The sequence below is a fragment of the Rhinoraja longicauda genome, chromosome 20 (assembly GCF_053455715.1).
Source record: "Rhinoraja longicauda isolate Sanriku21f chromosome 20, sRhiLon1.1, whole genome shotgun sequence".
Taxonomy (NCBI): Eukaryota; Metazoa; Chordata; class Chondrichthyes; order Rajiformes; family Arhynchobatidae; genus Rhinoraja; species Rhinoraja longicauda.
This window is the reverse complement of record NC_135972.1, coordinates 19,332,399-19,354,169: the sequence shown is the minus strand read 5'-3', so window position 1 is coordinate 19,354,169 and position 21,771 is coordinate 19,332,399. Positions and strand designations below refer to the sequence as shown.

General features: G+C 41.3%; 1 protein-coding gene across 8 annotated transcripts in view; it reads left to right on the top strand.

Moving 5' to 3' along the window:
- Positions 1-21,771, top strand: part of ppfibp1b (PPFIA binding protein 1b) — a 94,383-nt gene that overhangs the window by 27,181 nt on the left and 45,431 nt on the right. For all 8 annotated transcript variants that reach the window (XM_078417101.1, XM_078417102.1, XM_078417100.1 and 5 more), the window contains exons 2-3: positions 14,252-14,351; positions 15,660-15,865. In XM_078417101.1, coding sequence (XP_078273227.1) covers positions 14,291-14,351; positions 15,660-15,865 — 267 coding nt within the window. In that variant the 5' untranslated portion in view covers positions 14,252-14,290. The remainder of the gene's footprint in view (positions 1-14,251; positions 14,352-15,659; positions 15,866-21,771) is intronic.

The window sequence follows — 21,771 nt, the reverse complement described above, 5'->3', positions numbered from 1 at the left end:
AAGATTTAAAAGGGATTTGAGGGGCTTCTTCTTTCACGAGAAGTTGATGGGTGTGTGGAATAAACTGCCAGAGGATGTAACCGAGGTAGATACATTTACCATTTTTAAACTATATTTAGATAGATATGTCGACGGGGAAGGTTTGAAGAGATTGGGTCAAAGGCTGGGATATGGGACTAGTTTGGTTAGGCAACTTGGTCAGCATGGGCTGCAGGACCTATTTCAGTCCTGAGTAGATCTATGATTCACCAGTTGCTGCAGTACATCCAGAATGCAACCATTTGGCCTGTTATGTCTGGTCTTGCTATCATCTCTCATTCCTCCTTGTAGTTTGGTGTCTTCAAATGCACATCCAAATACTTTGTAAATCATGTCGGAGTTGCTGGCTCTGTCACCTTTTCAGCAATGAGTTCTAGATGTTCAAAACCTTCCAGCTGGAAGAAATATCTGTCATCCCTCTCATCATTTTACATCCATTATACCTCCGTAACCCCTGGTTTATAACCTTTTGTTTTCAGCTCAATTACAAATCCGCTTGGTCTCATTCAAACAAAATGCACCCAGTCAATCCAAAATTTTCTTCAACACCAAAATTCCCTCGTATAGACAGCAGCCATGGAATGCTTCCGTGAGCAGGAATTCCTCGAGCTGGTCAGGGATGGCCCTTGACCAGTTTTCCTGTCCAGAATGCTCCACAGCTACTTGGGTGTTTTAGTTCCATGCTGCTGTCTTCTGTTGAAAGCTGCCTTATCATCACGACTTTCTGCATTTCTTTTTCGCTCTTGTATCGATGTCTGAATTTAAGTTATGGCACTTAAGTTGTGCTGACTAATCTGTTGTAACCTGAGCTTTGTAGGTGGCTAGAGGCACCAGAAACAAGACATAAGATGATAGTAGATCCTCCTCTGGAAGGAAAGGGCAGATGAGCTTTGAGAATGGAGACATCTGGTAGGTGAAATGTGTGGGTAGTGAATGGATGGAAACAGGAGAGGGTTGAAAATGGAAGATGAGAGGGGAATAATGGGAAAGGGGATAAAGAGAGAACTCAAGCTGGATAAGAAGAGGGGTGGGGGTGGACAAGAGGCAAGGGTTACCTGAAATTGGAGAATTCATGTTTACCATTGGGTTGTAGACTACCCAGGCAAAATATGAGGTACTGTTCCTCTGGTTTGAACTGGAACTCACCCTGGCAGTGGATAAGATCGAAGGATGGACAGGTCAGTGTGGGAATGGGAAGGAGAATTGAAATGGTATCGAATTAGCTTGGTTAGACAATGCAGACCGAGCCCAGGTGCTCTGTCCCATCTGTGCTTTGTGTCGCCAAAATAGAAGAGGCAACATGGAGAGCACCAATTGCAGTAGGCAAGGTTGGAATTGCCTGTGAATTTTTGCCTCGCCTGGAAGGATGGTGGGAGAGAAGGTACAAGAACAAGTATTGCGTTTCCTGCGGTTAGAGTCATGACGGGGTGGTGGGGAGGGATGAACAGAGCAGCGAGTCACTGAGGGAGTGGTCCCAAGGGAAGGTGGAAAGGGATGGGGAGGAGATGATGTGGCTAGCGGTGGGATGTGTCTATTGCTCGTCATAAGAGTCATGGAACTGTACAGCACGGAGAAGGCCCTTTGGCCCTGCTGTCCTAGTTGGCATAATGACTAGTCCCATTTGTCTGCATTTGGCCCATAGCTCTCTAAACCCTTCTTGTCCATATCTGCCCTAATGTCCATTAATAATAATGATTTGCTCAATGTGTTGATTCCTTTGCCATTTGGGTTCTTGCATTGACTAAACGAATGTCTACTGTATCAGTTCAGTAACAGCATGGAAGATTGCAGCTGCCTCTCATAGAACTTGAGAGGTGATGTTTGCTTTGCTCATCTGCTACTCAGTTAATTTGCGAAACTATAATCATATTCCCGAGTAAATTAAAGTGGAATCATTTAAGCTTAATTTTCATTTATGTGCCCTGTCATGCTGCTTCAATTATCTTAATAGCTGATCATTAAATTAGACATTCTACCAGGCAACAACGGCAACAAATCTGTCACATTGGACTATTAACTCTGTTTTCTGTTACAGAAGCAACATCCCTTGCTTCTTTTTTGCTACTTTTCCTTTGTGAGTGACAGTAATTTTGAGGGTAAAGATCATGGGAAAAACTGTCCAGGTAGGAAATATTAAATAAAAACAGAAAATGCTGGAAATCCTCAGCAGGTCAAGCAACATTTTAGGCAATGTTGATACGCAATTAAAGGTTTTGTGTCCAATGCCCTTCGTCAGAACTGAACTGCATGTCTCTTTGTCTAAAACATAACTTTGATATTCTTTCCGCAGATGCTGTCTGACCTGCTGAATATTTCCAATTTGTACCTAATTTGGGAGTGTGTTGCCAATGCCAGTTAAGTTTCTGCTCGTGAAATTCAAAGCAATTTTTTGATCTAACTAGGAAATTGCTCGAGTGATAAGATTCAGAAAGGATAATTAGGAATTTATATTGTAGATATGACCAATGCAGAAGTGTAAAGGCACATGAATAAATAAAGGTAAAACTGGCAAAAGGGTTTAATGAAAGCAACATTAAGTCATTGACTGAATTTTGAGACAGCTGAGTACTTTATAAAAGGGGAATAGTTATCCAGAGAGACTTAGTGATTCATTTACAATTATTATAAAAGTGTTTTGGGGAGGAACAGCAAATAATCGGAATGGTCAGTGGAATGTTGATCTTGTATCTAGAGGATGTGTACAAGGAATGTTCTCTGCAAATAGAATGGTGTTTTCTGGCCATCACAGAACATAGATCCAAGCAGTTCCCCATTACTAATACTATACTCAGCCATGTGGACCACTGAACAAATTCCCATTTTCTAGAAATGAAAGACACAGCCATGGGCACTCACTTGGGCCCCAATTATGTTTGTGCCTTCATTGGGCCCCAATTATGTTTGTGTGGAGCATTCTTTGTTCCAACCATATTCTGGCATCACTCCCAACTCTTTCTCTTCTATAATGGCAACCGCATTGGTGCTGCCTCCTGCACCCATATGGAACTCATCAGTGTTATCAACTTCACCACTAACTTCCTCCTTGTCCTCAAATTTACCTGGATCATTTCTGACATCTCTCTCCCCTTTGTTGATCTTTCCGTCTCCACCTCAGGAGACAAATTATCTATCGCAATTTACTACTCACCTACTGTATGCCCGCAGCAATCTAGACGATTCCACCTTCCATCTTGTCTCTTGTAAGAATGCCGTCCCTTCCTCCTGGTTTCTCCACCTCTGCCTTATCAGTTCTCAAGATGAGACTTGGGGATGACACTCAGATATCAACCTTTAGGAAACAGAATCTTGAACCTTCCCTTTCATCCACCAGCCTTTGTAGTCAGCACATCATTCTTCGATATTTCTACAAGGTCCAATGCGATCCTGTCACATCTTCCCCTCTCCACCCATTTCTTTTTTCTGCAGGAACCACTGTCTGCATGATTCCATAGGTTGCTCCTCTCCTATCCCTCCCTGTGCACTTTCCTGTCAACTGAGTGCACTGCCTGTTCCTCCACCTTCACCCTCACCACCATCAGGAACCCAAACAGTCCTTCCAGGTGAGGCAGAGATTCGCATGCACCTCATCTATCATCTTGGGTGCTTTCAACATAACTTATTCGACATTAGTGAGATGCACATTACTAGGTGACCACTTTGCCTGTGCTCTGTCCACTGTGACCATCTAGAACTGGTTACCAATCATTTCATTGTTGGCTCTTGCCTTCTGCACCCCCATCCCCTTCCCCCTACTCATTTATACTGGCTATCTCCCCTCCATTCTTTCAAAGTAGTGGCAGAGTCTTGACCCAAAATGTCTAAGGTCCATTCCTTTCATAGGTGCTGCCTGACCATTGATCTCCTCCAGCTGTTCGTTTCTTTGCTCTAGATTCCAGCATCTACAGACTTCTGGCGCTGTTAAGGAAGGATGTTTTGAGTTTGGGAGTATAGAACAGACTAAGCAGAACAATGCTTAGACTCAAAGTTAAAGATGAGGGGAGGCATAAAATACATTTGCATTCCTTGTAATTCAGAAGGTGGGTGCAGTTTGTTCAAGGTTTGCACATTGTTATGAGGAATCGAGTAGACTGAGTAAAACTGCTTCCATTGGCTGTGAGTCTTTGCATCGGGAAAGTAGTCTAAGAATTACACCCAGGCTGCCTTCTCATTTTCTTCCACAATCTAATTTTGAAGCATTTTGATTATAATCTTGTTGGGGCTTGGCAAGGTGCCTAGTAGGCATAAAAGCTCTTGAATATTGACATTGTCGTGTTCAAGTTCAATCGGAATAATTCCATAAATTGTAATCAAGGTATTTCAAGATAAATTATCGAGTTCTCTTTGTTCTTTAACTGGAATTAAAATATAAGATAACTTTCTATTTTAAGAAAATGTACTCTAGTTTCATAGAAAATAATTTACTTTGAAAGATGTGTTGGATATGAATGTCAAAAGAGGGTCTCCATAACCGTATTCTAATTTCCATTCAATGCTGCTTTTTTTCTTGTGAAGCTGTGGTGACTTCTCTTGCTTTAGATATCAGAAAGCAACCGCTTGATGGTAGATTTTTTAATATGCTGCAGCTGTTCCCTTACCAGGATGTTGTTTAGTCATTTGGCTTTTTACCAATATTAACAGAACCTCAAAGATTATATTTGTTTTTGCACATGATTTCTAAGGTTGTGCGAGATGGTTGTTCTTGTTGGTTTTAAACAATTATTAGCAAGCAATTGGATCACCATTAATCATTGAGAATACATGAGGATTTGAGTAAAGATTTAATATTGCACTTATGTGGGGCTTTAGTATAACTATCTTACAGCAGTGAATATACATTTTGTCTCTTTTACTTTTTTTTAAAAAGGATACACATAACATCCAGGAGGTGCAATATAGATTGATAGATACCAGAGAGGGGTAGGGAGTTTGCTGTATGATTGAGTAGGCGAGGACTGTATTCTCGAGAGACTGAGAATCAGAGATCTCATTAAAACTACATAATATTTACAGGGTGTTTTCCATTTGAGGAGTTTAGAATGTGATTATAATCTCAGATTAAGCGACGATCATTTTAGGATTGAGATTGGGGAATTGGGGAAAACATACTTAGAAATGTTTTCTCAGTAAAGGTGAAGTCACTAAATTCATTAGAAAAAGAACCCTGATAGGTTTGTGGATGTTGAGGCAATTGGGAAATAATTGGATAAAGAGGAGAAATGGCTTTGAGAGGGTAGATCAGCTACCATCTTGAACGGTGTACTACTTTTTATTTTTACGAGCAGCATTTGCATCATTGATATTCCTAAATTCAATCCAATTGTAGTTTGTAGGAAATTAATATTTGAGTTTTCAACCCGGGTGGGCTAGTAATATTTGTGTTTTCTATCTGTCGATTGGGTTTGCAGAAGGTGACTTGCTGTACCTCATGTCATGGAAATAGTAAAACAATGCAAAAACAAACACACAAAGGCACATATCAAGGTTATTCTGAGAACTTTTTAATCAGTTCGCATTGCAGCAGTAGAAATCTTCATTAAATGTTTGTCTCCATTGTGTTTCTTGGCATGTGCATGGCCTGCTAAATATGTTTGGGATGAGAAATTATCCTGTTCTCATTTCATGCTATTGCTCCCTCCTGATCTTCACTATCCTACCCAAATTTTAAATGAGATAATAGAAGAATTAAGCCTTTAATTTGCTGTATCTGTTCACTGACTTTTTTTTCATTTCGAGGGGATATATGTAATTGATTTGATTTATCTAATAGTATTTAATTGTAACCTTATTAGTCTGATTGCCTTGGCTGTTATGTCAGCCATGAGCGGGCGAAGTTAGGAGAATGTACTAACGAGATTTAAAATATTTAAAGTTTGTAAACCGATATTCAAGATCCTGAGCTATAGGGAGAGGTTGGGCAGTCTAGGACTTTGTTCCTTGAAGTGCAGGAAGCTGAGGGAAGATTTTATAGAGATGTAAAATATCATGAGGGGAATAGATAGGATGATTGAATAGTCAGGGTTAATTGAGAACTTGGGGGTTTGGGTTTAATGTGAGAGGTGAAAGATTTAATGAATGGTTTGGGCCATGGGGTCTGTTTATATCATATCACCTATGACCACAACAAAAGTTTGGGAGAAGGATGGTTGTTGCTTGGATGCTCTTTGCTGGAGCAATGCATGAAGTTCTCCCATTTGCCTACTCTGATCCCTTAGTATTGTCAAAGACAAGTACAAATAGAAAGTAGAAACTATTCCATCCATTTCTTTTGATCTTTCAGTCTTCTGCTATCAGATGCATATGCTTCTAAGTTTGATATAAACACTACCATTTCAGTTCTGACAGATACATGCATTTTATGAAAACACAAATCTTTGTACTGGTGTGCAACATGTTTTAAAATGCTGCAGGTGGTGGATTTTTTTTTCTAACCTCCATGCTTGCAGATCAAGATATTGGTTTAACCTTTGTGATTATATGATGGACTTCTGATCTAGGGAAGGCTCAAGATTTGACTTGTTCGGTTCTGGTAAAAAGTTAAGGCTATTGAGATAATGGCCTTCATCACTAAAAGCACTTTGAAGGGGTGTCTGGAGATGCTAGACTCTTGATGTGTCTGAAGAAGTAACTTTTCTGTCCATTTCCCTCCATGGCTGCTGCTTGACCTCACATGTACTCCCACATGTTTTAAATGCCTCGCAGAGATTCTCCGGTCAAGCAAAGATCAGGTTCTTGCTAAGTCAAAGTTTTAGGTCTCCAATTGTACTGGTCTACATGGTTTGAGTGTAAGAATTCGATTTGTGGTATTTCTTCTCCTTTACCATTCTAATGGAATGTTCATTTTTTTCCTTTTTGAGTGGGCATTATGTCAGTATAAAACTAAAATGTGTTTTTGTTTAGCCCTTCATTTGCTGCCTGTACTTAAAAACCAGGAAACGTTTGAATGTATTTAATGTGATTGGGCCAGCTCAGGTACGTAACCTGGTTGGATTTGACAAGTTGGACTTGAGGGCCTGTTTCTGTGATATATAACTCTGTAACTGTATGCAGAAAATGGTCGTTTCTGACTTGGGCAAAGTTGGCTTACAGAAGGGACCATTAACGGAACCCAAAAACTACCAGTCTCATGAAATCTTTGGATCTCAGTTTTGAATGAGCTTTATGACTGAGGCTCTGCAGTGTTCTGTGATAGTGAGTTCAAAAGGCTTAACATCTACCGAGTTTTTATAAAATCTCTCCCAAATTTATGTTGCCTGCGCTTCACAAGAAACTGTAACTATGGGTTCTATGCTTCTCAGACAGGGGGAAATGTGCAACTGATAAGAATGTTGTAGATTTCATCCAGATCATTAAGTGACAGGCTTGGGTAGAGTGGATGTGGAGAGGATGTTTCCACTAGTGGGAGAGTCTAGGACTAGAGGTCATAGCGTCAGAATTAAAGGACATTCCTTTAGGAAGGAGATGAGGAAGAATTTCTTTAGTCAGGGTGGTGAATCTATGGAATTCTTTGCCACAGATGATTGTGGAGGCCAAGTCAATGGATATTTTTAAGGCAGAGATTGATAGATTATTGATTAGTACGGGTGTCAGGGGTTATGGGGAGAAAGCACGAGGATGGGGTGAGGATGGAGAGATAGATGAGCCATGATTGAATGGTGGAGGGGACTAGATGGGCCGAATGGCCTAATTCTGTTCCTATCACTTATGACTTATGACCTGCTGAGTTCCTCCTGAAATTTATGTTTTTGAATGGCTTAACCTCCAGAGAAGATTGAGATACCTTAGCGAACATCCAATACCTATATAGCAAAATAATACATGTAATTGTGAGTCCAAGCAGTGGTCAAGGACCGGGTGAACTTGCATTAAAGAAGACAAAAGAGTCTGCAGACGCCAAAATCTAGAACAAAAAACAATGCTGGAAGGACTCAGCGGGTCAAGGGACATCTGTGGAGGCAGATGTAAACTGACGTTTCGGGCCAAATCTTGTATTAATGTTCTCTGAAGGTGAAGGGCTTAAACATTGGCCAGAACACTTGTGGTAACTAAATGTCTCTGATATTTTCCACATAGCAACCTTGTCCACATCCCCAGAGTCATTTAAAAAAAAGAGTGAATGATTCATCCGACTAAGTAGGTTGAAATTCAGAACAAGACAACAAAATTTTCGATTTTAAGTAAAGCTAATTAAAACATTTCTTGCATACACAGCATGCAACCACAGAACTCTAGAAATCCAAAGATATTAGAGCAAGTAAGATGATGAACAGAAAACAAAATGAGTGAAGAATATTAAGAGAGACAGACGAAAAGCCAAAATAATGGAAGAGGCTGAGTGGTCACTTGCGGCCCAATATCAGGCAGTTAAAGAAAAGTATAAATCAAGAAGTCATGTTTTGACCTTTAGCCTTTGGTTGGGCTGCATTTGGAATATTGTGTGCAGTTCTGGTTGCCCCGTTACAGCAAGGATGTGGAAGCTTTGGAGAGGTTGCAGATGAGGTTTAGTTTAAATATAAAGCATGAAAACAAGCCTTTCAGTCCATTCCCACTAACGACCCCTTCACATTTCTCATCCACTCCCTAGCATTAGTGGCCAATTAACCTACAACCCCACATGCCTTTAGGATGTGGGAGGCACCTGGAGGAAATCTATGCAGTCACAGGGAGAACAAGCAATCTCCAAGCAGCCAGTCCCTGTAGTCAGGATCAAACCTGGGTCTTTGGCGCTGCACCACTGTTCTGTTCTTGTTTACCAGAATGCTGCCAGGATTAGAGGAGAGTTCACACACTTGGATTGTTTTCTCCAAAGTGTCGTAGTTTGAGAGGAGGTCTGAAGTGTTGGAGGTTGTTTGTACTCCGGGATGGAATAGCAGGCATCTTATCCACAGAGTAAACCTCTTGAAATTATAAAATTATGATAAGGCGCAGATGGGGTAGACAGTCAGAACTTTTTCCAAGGGTGGAAATGCAAAAGACTAAAGGGCTTAGCTTTAATTTGAGAGGGGCAAAGCTTAAAGAAAATGTACGAAGCAAGTTATACAATGGTATTATCAGTATGCATGCGATTCTTTTTACCCTGCTCTGTAAATTTGAAGGGCTCAGCCATGCCTGTGCTGCAATCTCAGGAGAATAAAGGGGCTTTTCATTACAAAGTCAGAAGATGAGGGTTTTGTCAGCAACATAGACCAAGGTCCTTGGTGTGCCTGCTTCAGAATGATCTTCCCTCTTTTTTTGGAGTAAACAGTTTCAACATTCTAAATTCTTTGGTTCCAAAGATTGCTGTGACCTCATTCAAATTTGTCCACCACATGAGCTTCCCTGCTGTTGCATATGGCCATATCTTTGATCTTGCTATCTCCAATGGGTCTGTATTATCTGAGGATTACTTTGTGGATAAGATGCCTTGCGGCACGGTGGCGCAGCGGTAGAGTTGCTGCCTTACAGCGAATGCAGCGCCTGACACTCGGGTTCGATCCTGACTACGGGCGCCGTCTGTACGGAGCTTGTACGGTCTCCCCGTGACCTGCGTAGGTTTTCTCCGAGATCGTCGGTTTCCTCCCACACTCCAAAGACGTACAGGTATGTAGGTTAATTGACTGGGTAAAATGTAAAAATTGTTCCTATTGTGTGTCGGATAGTGTTAATGTGCGGGGATCGCTGGGCGGCGCGGACTCGGTGGGCCGAAGGGCCTGTTTCCGCGCTGTATCTCTAACTCTAAAAAAAAATCTATTCCAAAATCACCCTGGAGTACAAGAGCAATCTGGGCTTCTTAAACAAAAGGAGACAGTGCTGGTGTAACTCAGCTGGTCAGGGAGCATCTCTAGAGAACATGGATGCTTGATGTTTTGGGTGGAAACCCTTCTTCAGATTGTATTAACAAGCATCTGCTGTTCTTTGTTTCTAACCTCGGCCCCTTTCTCTGAACTAACTGCCTAATCAAATCCTTTGGGAAAGGAGGTATTGAGCAATTGCCAGAAGGGCTAGTGAGTGATATCTGCAGCCTAAAGTATTCTCCGACCATAAAAATTGCATTTTTGGTTTTGACAAAGAATTTATGGAATGAATTTTTTCTTGTTCAGATTTTGACTGCATTGGTTTGCATAATCACATTACATGTTCTGTTGGACATTAATCAAGGTTTCTAAGGACGGTTGGCTGAAAAGGATTTATTTGTCTGTGCTGCTCTGAAGCAAAAGGTTGATCATTGCATGCTACATTAATATTATGCCCAGGGTCCTTGGAGAAATGCTTTAATCTCCAATAACAAGTGTATTCTGTGCTGGTACGCTGAACCAGTCAGGATGTCTGCTGATTGTTTATACTGTCAAATGGAATATACCTCAAGGTGCGTTGTCATTTTGAAAATGTTCTATTGCAACAAGTTCAATGTTTGAAATTAACTTTGTTTCACTCGCTATGATTTAATGTATTAGATTTTCACAATCTATCAACTAATATTATGTATTGTTGGGTTATTGTGGTTAATGTCAGGGTTGATCTGTGGCAAGGTGGTTTGATAACTCGTGTTGTCCACAGTGCACGATGGTAACCTCCGGCCCGATTAAATGTGCACTCTGTGATGTGATGTTATATGACATCAGTTACCATTAGTAATTGTTGCTATGTTGTTTTGTACTGTATTTGATCTATTGCCCATTACAAGTTAAACTAAAGCCTTAAGTGACCTCAGTAATTACAAATTAATTTAAAGTGACTGTTGTAAGAATGTATTGTTTGACTGCTTAAGCCACAAAGACTGGCATCTTTTATATGATGAATTTAAAAATAATAGCAAAGCACTGTAGTTTTTTTTCCCAAGACAGAAGTAAACAGTGTAATATTAACAGATGTAATATTAAACTTGTAGAACCTTCCATTAGATTTGAAGCATTGCGCTTAGATTTAGTTCACATTATGCAAAAGGTCTTGAGGCAGAACTGATTCATGTAGATGATAAATAGAATTGAAAAGTTTTACTTGTCTGGTAAGATTGAATGACCAGAGGGTGGCATGATGAAAAAAATATGGTTATGAAAAAGCTTAGAGTAAACTTGATGTTTCTAGTTGAGGGAGACATAAACCAGAGGCCATAAGTGTAAGGGAAGTCGCCAGTAAACTCCAAAAGGAATGAAAGTCAACCAGTGATTTAGAATGTGGAATATAAAACATAGCACAATACAGCCCTGTCTGTGTTGAACACAGTGCCAAATTAAACTAATCTATTCTGCCTGTCCATGATCCATATCCCCCCATTCTCTGCATGTCCACGTGGCTATATGTGGTAAATAAAGATTCACTAGACAGGTTCCTCAAATGGTAGCACCGTTTTAAGAGGCGAGATTAATGAATACTGGCATTGTGCAAATGGTAGAAAATGGAAGGAGTTGTCTTTGAAAATCCTAAAAGGACTTCACAGGCTGGATGTGTGCAGAATGTTTCCCCTTGCTGGGGGCATCTAGAATTACCGGTACCTTGGGATAAAGTGTAAGGCAGAGGGCAGTGGACACCATGTTGCTGAATATAGTTAATGAAGAGATGTATATATGTAAAGGACATCAAGGGGGTATGAGAGGAATGTGGTACTGAGATAAATTATCAGCTGTGATCATATTGAATGGCACAGCTGCTGTGTCAACAGGACTTTGGATAGAGACGGAAACATTCAATCTAGATAATGAACTTAAGAGTCGCAGCGGAAATCTAGCAACTTGATTCTACCTCCAATTTTTACCATTGAAGAGAAATGGAAACCATTTAATCTGTAAAGTTACCCGCTTTGATTTTCTGTGGTTTAGAATTCATGGAACCATGCTCAGTTAATGCTGACAGTGGGGCAAGAATATTGCAGGAGGTTTCAAGTAACTTTAGAGTTGGTGATAGTTTCTTAGAATAACTACTACAGGGCAAAGGATCGAGGATAGAATTGTCCTTTATCATTGAGAATATGCAATCCAGGCAGTTAAGTGCTAGTTTATTGGAGATGTTTGAAGGTTGCTTCGTGCCACTACAATAACTAATGACTTTAAATTTAGGTCATTAGTTAAATTAATTCTAGATATAAAGCTGATATTAGTTGCAATGACCATGAAACTACCAGATTGTTGTAAAACCCTATATATTTTGCAGAAGTCCTTCAGGTTAGTAGGACTCGAAACCCAACAATGCGAATCACTGGATCAGGGGAAAGATTTGAGGTGAGGGGGGAAAGACTTAACAGGAATCTGAGGGGCAACTTTTCTGTACACAGGGTGGTGGTATATGAAACGAGCTACCACAGGAGGTAGTTGAGGCAGGTACGATTGTGGCATTTAAGAGACTTTCGGATAGGCATCTGGATAAGGAGGGATATGGATTATGTGCGGAAAGATGAAAGTTGATCTCTGCGCTGTGTTCGGCACAGGATTGTGAGCCGAAGGGCCTGTTCTTGTGCTGCACAGTTCTATGTAAGCAGCAAGTCATGAACTAATGTTTAAAATAAATTCCGCTGGTTGCCCATTTATTTAAGTTTGTGTTATTATTGGGAGACTGCCAGTCTTGTGGAAAACAGCAAAAATTATCCTAAATTTTGCACTGGGATTTGTGTGCAACAAAACTAAAGAGAAGAAGTTAATATCAGGCAGCTACCTCCCTTACTTCACAAATATTTACTATCTTGGCCTCTTTTTGGATGGAGGAAGCAGGTTTGTTGAAGGAATAAGCACTGGAAATAACTTGTTCAGATTCGAGCAGTTGTTTTTGTGGCCAGGAACGAGAGTCCATTTTGTAAACCAAGCAGAACATTCCTTAAAGTTAGACAAAATCCACCTCCGGTTTTCCACTAACTCTAGACTAAGTGCCAGTCTAAGAGTCCTCCTGATGGAAGTCCTATCCATTGTGTCTGTGGTATGTGACCCATGTGGATATTCACCAGCATAAATAGCTCCAGAACTATGCATCTATGCACATGTGCCAATATTATTCCTGCTCCCACATGATTGTTAATTTCTGGGACTTACTGGAAAGACGTTTATGAAGATGTCTCTTGTGATTTCATTGTTTGTGTGTGCCAAGTTTCAGCTGCCTGATGGAACAAATAAAGCAGTTTCGCCTGATAAATCTGAGTACTGTACTCAGCATGGTTTGAACAAGATTAAAATTGAGATTTTATTTCTCATTTGCCCCATTAGCTGTATTTTAATGAAATCTAAGCTTGCTACCTTGTTTCCTGAAAATAGGTTTGTTTGTTGGAAACAATAGTGAAGAAAATTTTCAGAAAAGGACACAGTGCTGGAGTAACACAGTAGGTCAGGCAGCATTTCTGGAGAGTTTTAAAGAAAAGATTTGAGTCCATTTTGTTGCCATTAGAGAAAACCCCCCCAATGTACAAGAGCTGCAGATGCTGGAATCTGGAGCAAAAAAACTGGAGGAACCCAGTGGGTTAGGCAGCATCACGGGGGGGGGGGGGGGGGGGGGGGGCGGAAGGGGGGGCGGAAGGGGGGAAGGGGGGAGGCATGTCTCAACTTGAAACAACATCAATAATTACTCCCTCCCCCCCCCCCCCAGCACCAATGCTGCTGGGTTCCTCCAGCAGTTTGGTTTTGCTCCAGCAAAGACAAACCTTACTCCCTGGAAAAAGATGAGTAAGTCCCTGTGATGTGGTGAAGCAGCGTTCTAGGCCCACACAAATAATGCAGAATTGAAGTCAGTTGCTGAGACTGGCAAAGTACCAAGAAACCTGGAATTCCCTTTCTATAAGCTCCCTCCCACTGTCTTTGACTCACGGGTCACACCTAGAGGTAGTTGGAGTACACGGCACTGCAAGACTGCAACACGACAGGTCATCTGGGAGCACTCTGCTCTGCCAGCACATGCGACGTGCCAGCTCCCACCAGCAATTTGTGTAGCTGCTTTTGGCAATAGCTGTACCAGTATCCAAACCCTTGCAAAGCTGGAATTACGAATTGAACTGCAGGGGGTCTACTTTGGATTTGAAGTGATATTTGTTTTGCTCCATTTTGGTATCTCTCTCTCTCCCTCATTTAGATTTTGTAGCTTTTGTTTGCAAATATAGTTAAGTGTATTTGGATGGCTGTTCCCTTTTAATATGCTGTTCCAGTACATTTGTATAAAATTGAGAGGTATTAACTGATGAATATTGCATGACTAAGAGTGTTTTATAATTGCTTCCAATTGCCTAGGTGACAAATGGAGTTGACTTGCTTTGCTTATTTTCCAGGATCAGGTGTGGCACTGACTGATTTACAAGGATAAAAAGATGACTGATGCCAGCGAGATGTTAGCTGCTGCATTGGAGCAAATGGATGGGATTATTGCAGGTAAGAAAATCCTGAGTGACTCACTCTCAACCATAAGTAACCACCATAAACATTTATTGGAGCTGAACACAGAGCTCATCGGTTCAGGCAGCAACTGTGGATGGAATGGACAGACGACATTTCAGGTCCTTCTGCAGACTGATTCTGGGATTGACTCTGTAAAGTATTTGGTACAGAGAGCCATGTCTAGATGCCAATGTGTTCAAACAAGAACCTAATTGCGAATAGTATTATAAAACCCCCCCAGGACAACTCCAGCAAAAAAATCACTAATGAGATTCCTGAGGCAGCTGGTAATAAAACGGATGAGCTGCAGTCAGATGATGGAAGGTAATAGTTTTATTTTTGTCCTGTTGAAGCGGAGCAGTCTTCTACATCCACGGATATCCATCAGATCAGAGACTTGCCCTGGGTGGGAGTGCAGAATGATTTCCCTGGAGAAGGCACTTGCCTGGTTGCCTCACCCCAGCTACAGGCTTGGATTTACACAACAGCTTAAATATTAATGCGGTGGGGAGGGGGGGGGGGGGTGCCCGTTTGTATTAACATTGAGCTCGTTGGGAGGAAGGCATGTGATGCACGTGTACTCGTGGATGTCTTGGACAACCTTAATCCCCCGACTAACGCTACCATTGCAGATTTATCGTGTCTGTGTGGGACCAGCCTACAAAGTGTCTGCAACCATTTGCTTCCTTGTCAGTAATGACCAAGGTTCAGAAGTGGCGTGCTCTGACAAGAACCTTCCTAGCACTGCATCTCTTCTCTTCCCTCCTTGCCCTCTCCCATGCTCTCTTCCCCTTTCCCTTCCCTTAATTTTGTGTAAATACAAATTCAATTGCTCTTATTTTCCCAGTCCAACCGCAGAATCCTTTTGATAGATTAAAGACTCTCTCTTCCTCTCTCAAATGCTGCACTCAAAAATAAATTCCTGGCTCGCATCCCAGGATGATGCGAGTGAGTTTGTTAGTTTGTTTAATCATATATTGTAAAATGTAATTAGTTACATCTGTCATTTTTCACAGAATAGCCTGAATTTATCAATATATTCACTGTTTTGGATGAAAGTACTGGATGCCATGCTCAGGAGATTGTTGTGGTAGCTTGATATAACTACATTTACAATGTTAGGCATTCAGGAATTTCCTTCTGGTGCATTAGCCTGATATATGACAGCCCATCAATTGTCTGTTTTTCAAGACATGCTTTAGCCAACGATTGACATTCAGACCGTATTGTAGCTATGACGCGGCCCCCGTTGGTCAAAGTGAGCGTGACAGCATTCACCTTTACCCATTCGTCTTTCACTAGGTTCAAAGACCTTGGACTACTCGAATGGTCTGTTTGACTGCCAGTCGCCTAACTCCCCCTATATGGGTGGTCTACGTGTATTACACCTGGTGGAAGACCTTCGAGGACTGCTGGAGCTGATGGAGAATGAGGAAAAGGATGGACTACGCTGTCAGATACCAGACTCCACTGCAGAACTCCTCGCTGAATGGCTGCAGAGCCACCTGGTGAATAACATTCCCTCTTTTGTATTTGTTTGTGGCTGGCTGTTTTTTGCTGGAACGTCTTTCCCATCCTTAGACTGGCACCACAGTGACAAAATGAAGACAACTAATCAGCTGCTTCTCAGCTGTGGGAGATTTGTGGTATAAGGACGTCCTCCTTTTCTCACTTGTCCTCTATATTTGATAACGTTAAATCTTGTAAAAAGCTGGTTTAGTTAGCAAGGCAGTGCATCTTGTGGTAATTGCATTCTGTTACCAATCAACATAATCTTTTTTCACAAGTACAAACTGGAGATTCAACACCATACTATTTAAATACATTTAACTTGCCTCTTCTGAAGTTTGCAGCATGTTGACTTGCAATTGTGCCGATCCACAATGGTTTGGTGTTTCGGATGTAGTGCGTTACTGTAACTTATAGGAGCTGAATGTAGAATTTGGATAAATACTGCTTGTTCAATATTTATGTACTTGTCTTTCAGAATATTAATGGAGAGGGAGAAAAAGCAGAGACATAAATCTTCAATCTATTTTGATAAAATAAATAGGCAAGGAGATAGTGAAGAAGGAAAATTTAAACATACAGCCTTAGATGATTCAGCAGCCTTTGACGTTAAAGTTTTGAACGCTGTATTTCAAAACAGGAACAGATTAAAAGATAAGGGCGCTCCAAGATCTAGGAGATGTTAATGAAGAGAGTTTGTTAACATGCCAGGTATGGCTTCTGCTAGGCACTTTATCAAATTGTCTTTATTTTGTGTATATTTCCTGTAGAATTTCTTACTGCAAATGTCTGTGGCCCATTTGGAAAGCAAACTATTTAAAATTTCAGCTTGTAATTATAAAGCTTTTCTGATTTCTGAAATTATCACTTGCCAATTTTATTCGTCAGCTTCCATTGCAAATGTGATACGGGAATGTATAATGGAAAGACAAAGGGAAGGGGAAAATGCAGGTGGAAACTGGGGATGAGGGAGGATCTTACAGAGATGTCTAAGATCATGAGGGTAATAGTTAGGGTGAATGCACAGTCTTTTACCCAGGGTAGGGGGAAATTAAGAACCAGGGGACAATGGTTTAAAGTGAAAGGGGTAAGATTTAATAAGAACCTGAGGAGCAACTTTCTCACACAGAGGGTGGGTATATGGAACGAGCTGCCAGAGGGGTAGTTGAGGCAGGAATTGTAACACCATTCAGAAACACTTGGACGGGTACGTGGAAAGGAAAGGTTTCGAGGAAATATGTAGGAAGGAACCGCAGTTGCTGGTTTACACCGAAGAGAGACCCAAAATGCTGGAGTAACTCAGCTGGACAGGTAGCATCTCTGCAGAGAAAGAATAGCTGAAGAAGGGTTTTGACCCAAAACGTTACCCATTCCTTCTCTCCAGAGATGCTGCCTGTCCCGCCGAGTTACTCCAGCATTTCGTGTCTATATTCTAGGTTTAGTGTGATACGGGCCAAACACAGACAGATGGAACCAATGTAGATTAGGCTTCTTGGTCGGCATGGGCAAGTTGGGCTGAAGGGTCTGTTTCCTTGCTGTATGGCTATAACTAACTGGAGAATATTAGTTTTACTGGGTCCAAAGGTCCCCAGCCCTTCAGCCTCTTTCCATCTAATGATTTTGTTGGTATTGTCTTCCTGTGTGAGAGAAAATATTTTAATGTTCAAATTGCAGTACATTTGCAATTATTGTAATTGTTTTAAAGAAGATGGAAAAGATTTTCTATCTGTCCATGTGTGCATTGCACTGTACAGAGCAACAGTTAATGTCACAGTGATGGATGACTTCAGTTTGATGCCTCGCTTTAAATTCCCTGAAGATTGTCGTTTGCTTTGTGAAGAATTCAATTTTAGCAGCATTCCCGACCGATAACAGAGCTTCACCAGTTTCAAACGAATGTTGTGTCAGGTGGTAACTAATTGACCATCAATTATCCATAGAGCCTGGGTTTTGCAGCAGCTGAATTCCAGTACATGACGGTATTGAATAATTTCACTAGCGTTTCTCTGACCTTGCTTTGCATAAGAATGTTGGTTTAATTGAAAGGCGGCAATGTGTGGGCAGGCATGATGAATGTAGGCTAAACCCCTTCCATATGCCAGCGATGTAAAGTCCTGTCAGGTGCCAGAGGTGAATGCAGTTGTGCAAAATGTTAAGCCCTTGCTAATTTGTCACTCATCCAAAGAGCATTGGCAATTTGCTTGTTACAGCATCCTGGTTATTCTTGAATAACTCCAAGGTGTTTTTCTTGTGTTATGCAACCCAGGACTTGGAGAAAATCTTCTGAAGATATTAAATTTTTCCTTTACCCCGTGCCTGATTGCCGTGAGCTCTGGGCTGCCAATGAAAATTGGTCATCCAGATCCCTTTACGAACAACGCATCCACCTTTTCACCATGCCGTGTGTGGTCAGTAAACTTGGGTTGTTGCAAGTGGTGCAAACATCCTTGTCATTAACAGTGGAAGTAAATGAGGACCAGTGCTGATCAGTGGGACAACTCGCTGCTGACAACCTGCCTCCTGGACATCCACACAACAGTAGTCATAGCTGTTTTGTCCTCAAGGAAAGAATGTAACATACTGAGCCAGGCTGGGCTGTTTGACATCTCTGAAGTGTTTACACTCAAAACAAATACCCACAAAAATGTTATGGGTTTGAATAGTGTGTGAAGTTTTATAGGCTTATTGTTGCCCACTACTTTTATATTTTAATCCATTTTCCCATGATAGGCTTGTCCAGGTTGTGGTTTCAGTAAACTAGGGGCATTCCTGGAGGGGTGACGATGGTAATTGCAGGATTTTGGTCTCAAGTTTGTAACAGCTGGGGGCACATTGCTGTGTCTTCAAACAAGCATAGCAGCTGGGTAAGACATAGTAGTAAGTTGTCTTTGTCACTCTCAACACAATTTGATACCAGTTGGTGACGACTACTCTAAGGACAAGAAAGTTATGTGTGCCAGACTGGAGAGAGAGTTGGATATCTACAAGAACTTCAAATGGCTGAAACGGGTAAGGTTAGTAAGAAAGGAATCTAGCAGAGTTTAGAAAATGTAAGGAGGGAATATGCAGTGTTCTGTTTAATTAAAATGCAGATGTTGTCATGTTGCAGTGAGAGGCAACGATCAGCAGTCTCGAATAAGTAAAGTTGCTTCTTGTACTTTTTGAACCATATCAGTAACATAGAGATGTTCAAATAGGTTTTGATATTTGCAGGTTACGTTGATGTTTTTAAAAGCAGGTGCTAGTTACAAGACCAGTGATGTGTGCTGTGTTCGCTCTATCGGGTACTGTTGCAGCGTGGCTCCTCTTGACTAAACCCCACGACAGAGGCCTGGCGCCTAGCTCCATAAACATCATGTACGGGCCATCCCTGTTACAAACGAGTTCTGATTGTCCATAAGTCAAAGTACACAAAAATCAATCTCTGCTAACAACATTACCACGGTTTTGTAACAAATAACAACAAAAGCACATTAGGCTGATTTTAAAAATACAATTACTAAAAATGGAGAGGTGGGAGGGAAGTAACTAGCTCTTCCGTTCATAAGAATGGGCATATGTACATTGGACTTTTGAATTTACTAGTTCTATTGGTGTTTTAAAGATACAGTGGCTTTCTGCATCACTGCCGGGTGTATCATTCATGCCAGATATCCAGAAGAACAAAGAATCCTGGTATCTCGAGGCACGGACTGTGGGATAGAGAGTTCAAAATGTATTCTATGATAGATGCGGCACCAGCCAGTACAAGCTTTTCAATGTAGTCATTTTTCACTAGGGCCAGCTTTCAGTGCAGAACCTCAGATGGAAAAAATTGTGAGAATGTGCTAGTGTTTTCTGCTACCATTGTACACATCTGTCTTACTAAGGAAACATGTACATGTATTGTTTGCTTGCATTTTTTTTAAATTGTCACATTTAATGCAAATAGTTGCATTTGCAACCAGAGCAGCTCAGTGAGAGCTATCTATTTAAAACCCCTTTATCCACCTTTTCACAGCTGTGTCTATCCACCCATATCTGACCCTCTGGCTTTACATTTCACTCCCCCTCATCTCTCTTTGTCTGACAGACTTTTGTCTCCTTTACACCTTTTAGTATTGTCACTTCCACCGCTCGCGCACACACGCGCGCGCGCACACACACACGCGCACACACACACACACACACACACACACACACACACACACACACACACACACACACACACACACACCTTTTAGTATTGTCACTTCCACCGCTCGCGCACACACGCGCACACACACACACACACACACACACACACACACACACACACACACACACACACACACACACACACACACACACACACACACACACACACACACACACACACACACACCACACCCCCCCCCCCCCCCCTACCTTTCTCTCCCCTACTGTTATCAGCTGAAGAAGGGATCCAGTATGAAATGTCATCTGTCCATTTCTTCCATAGATGCTGCCTGACCTGAGTTACTCCAGTACTTTACTTTGTTCAACATTCCAGCATCTGCATTCTTTTGTGTACCTCTCTTTTTGACTAAAAACCCAAACAAAGTTGCCAGGAGTTCCAGCAAAGAATGCAGTGACCATGTTCCTCTCAAAGGTTAGGCTGAATATGTAATACTCATGGAGGCATGGATCATTCTGTCCTGGTTAGTCTCAGTGGTGAAACAGTAGCTATGCAGGAATTGAGTAATATGGCCATGCTCAGGATGCTTCCACAGAGAGATCTGGGTGTTTTTGTACACAAAGCTGGTTAGCAGGTTTAAGTTAATTATTATCACATGTACTAAAAATAGTTAAGAAGGCAAATGGTATTTTATTTTTTATTGAGGGAGCTTTGTAGTTCAGTAGTAGGAAGGTTTTACAAAGTTGGAGCATAACTTTTCACTTTCATGTTCAGTGCTGACTAATGAAGGCCAGTGACCATTAAACTTAACCATGTTATCTACCCGCACTGCCACCTCCAAGCATCTTTAGATGCACTGCATAGTCTGTTCCTCAATACTCCCTAGAACTCTACCATTCATGGTGTATGAACTAGTACTCCCAAAATGCATAATTTCTCACATATTAAACTCCTATCTGCCATTTTTCAGCTCATTTCACCACCATCTCAATATCATTCTCAAGCCTAATACTGTCCTCCACTCTCAAGTCTACTAGTTAGTCTTCCTGTCTGCAAACTTATTGATCACACCTCCTGCATCCACATCAAAATCATTCCTGGGTGTTGCACACAGCACGATCCCAGCACTGATCCTCGTGCAACACAGGCATCCTATCACACAAAAAATCACCAATCGTTTCCTATTGCCAAGCCACTTTTAGTAAGTAATTTTACCAATTTCCCTGGATCCCATGGCCCCAACTTAGGATTCTTTCTATGATCCTGCCAAGGGCCTTAATGAACTCCGTAAACCAAGGAGTGCGTTCCACTGCTTTAATTGATGCACTTTCCACATGATGCTTCCTGCAAGTATAATCACCAGGGCCATTGGATATGCCCCTGATCTCCCACATCCTGCAGGAGTATACCATTACCCAAGCTTCCATACTTTATCCTAGGTCTTCCTATGAAGAAAGAATAAAAAATCTTTGTGTTTTAGCCATTTTTTTTTTGTTGTAAAACTTTAGAATGTTTAGTCTTTTATAATGTATATTGTATGTGTCTTTTACAATCACATTTTTAAATGTCTCTGAATACCAAAGATATTTGAAAGCTCTTAAACACTTTGATGAGATGCTCAGCTTCCAGCTTGAGTTCCACTCGTTGCTCGGGCTTGGTGCCACAGCAGACACTTGCCAGGATCAGGGGGTCAGCACTACTAGCCAGCCACATCTGACCCAGGTCTGTGGGTACACACCACTGCATGAAAGATACTGAATATAACTTTGT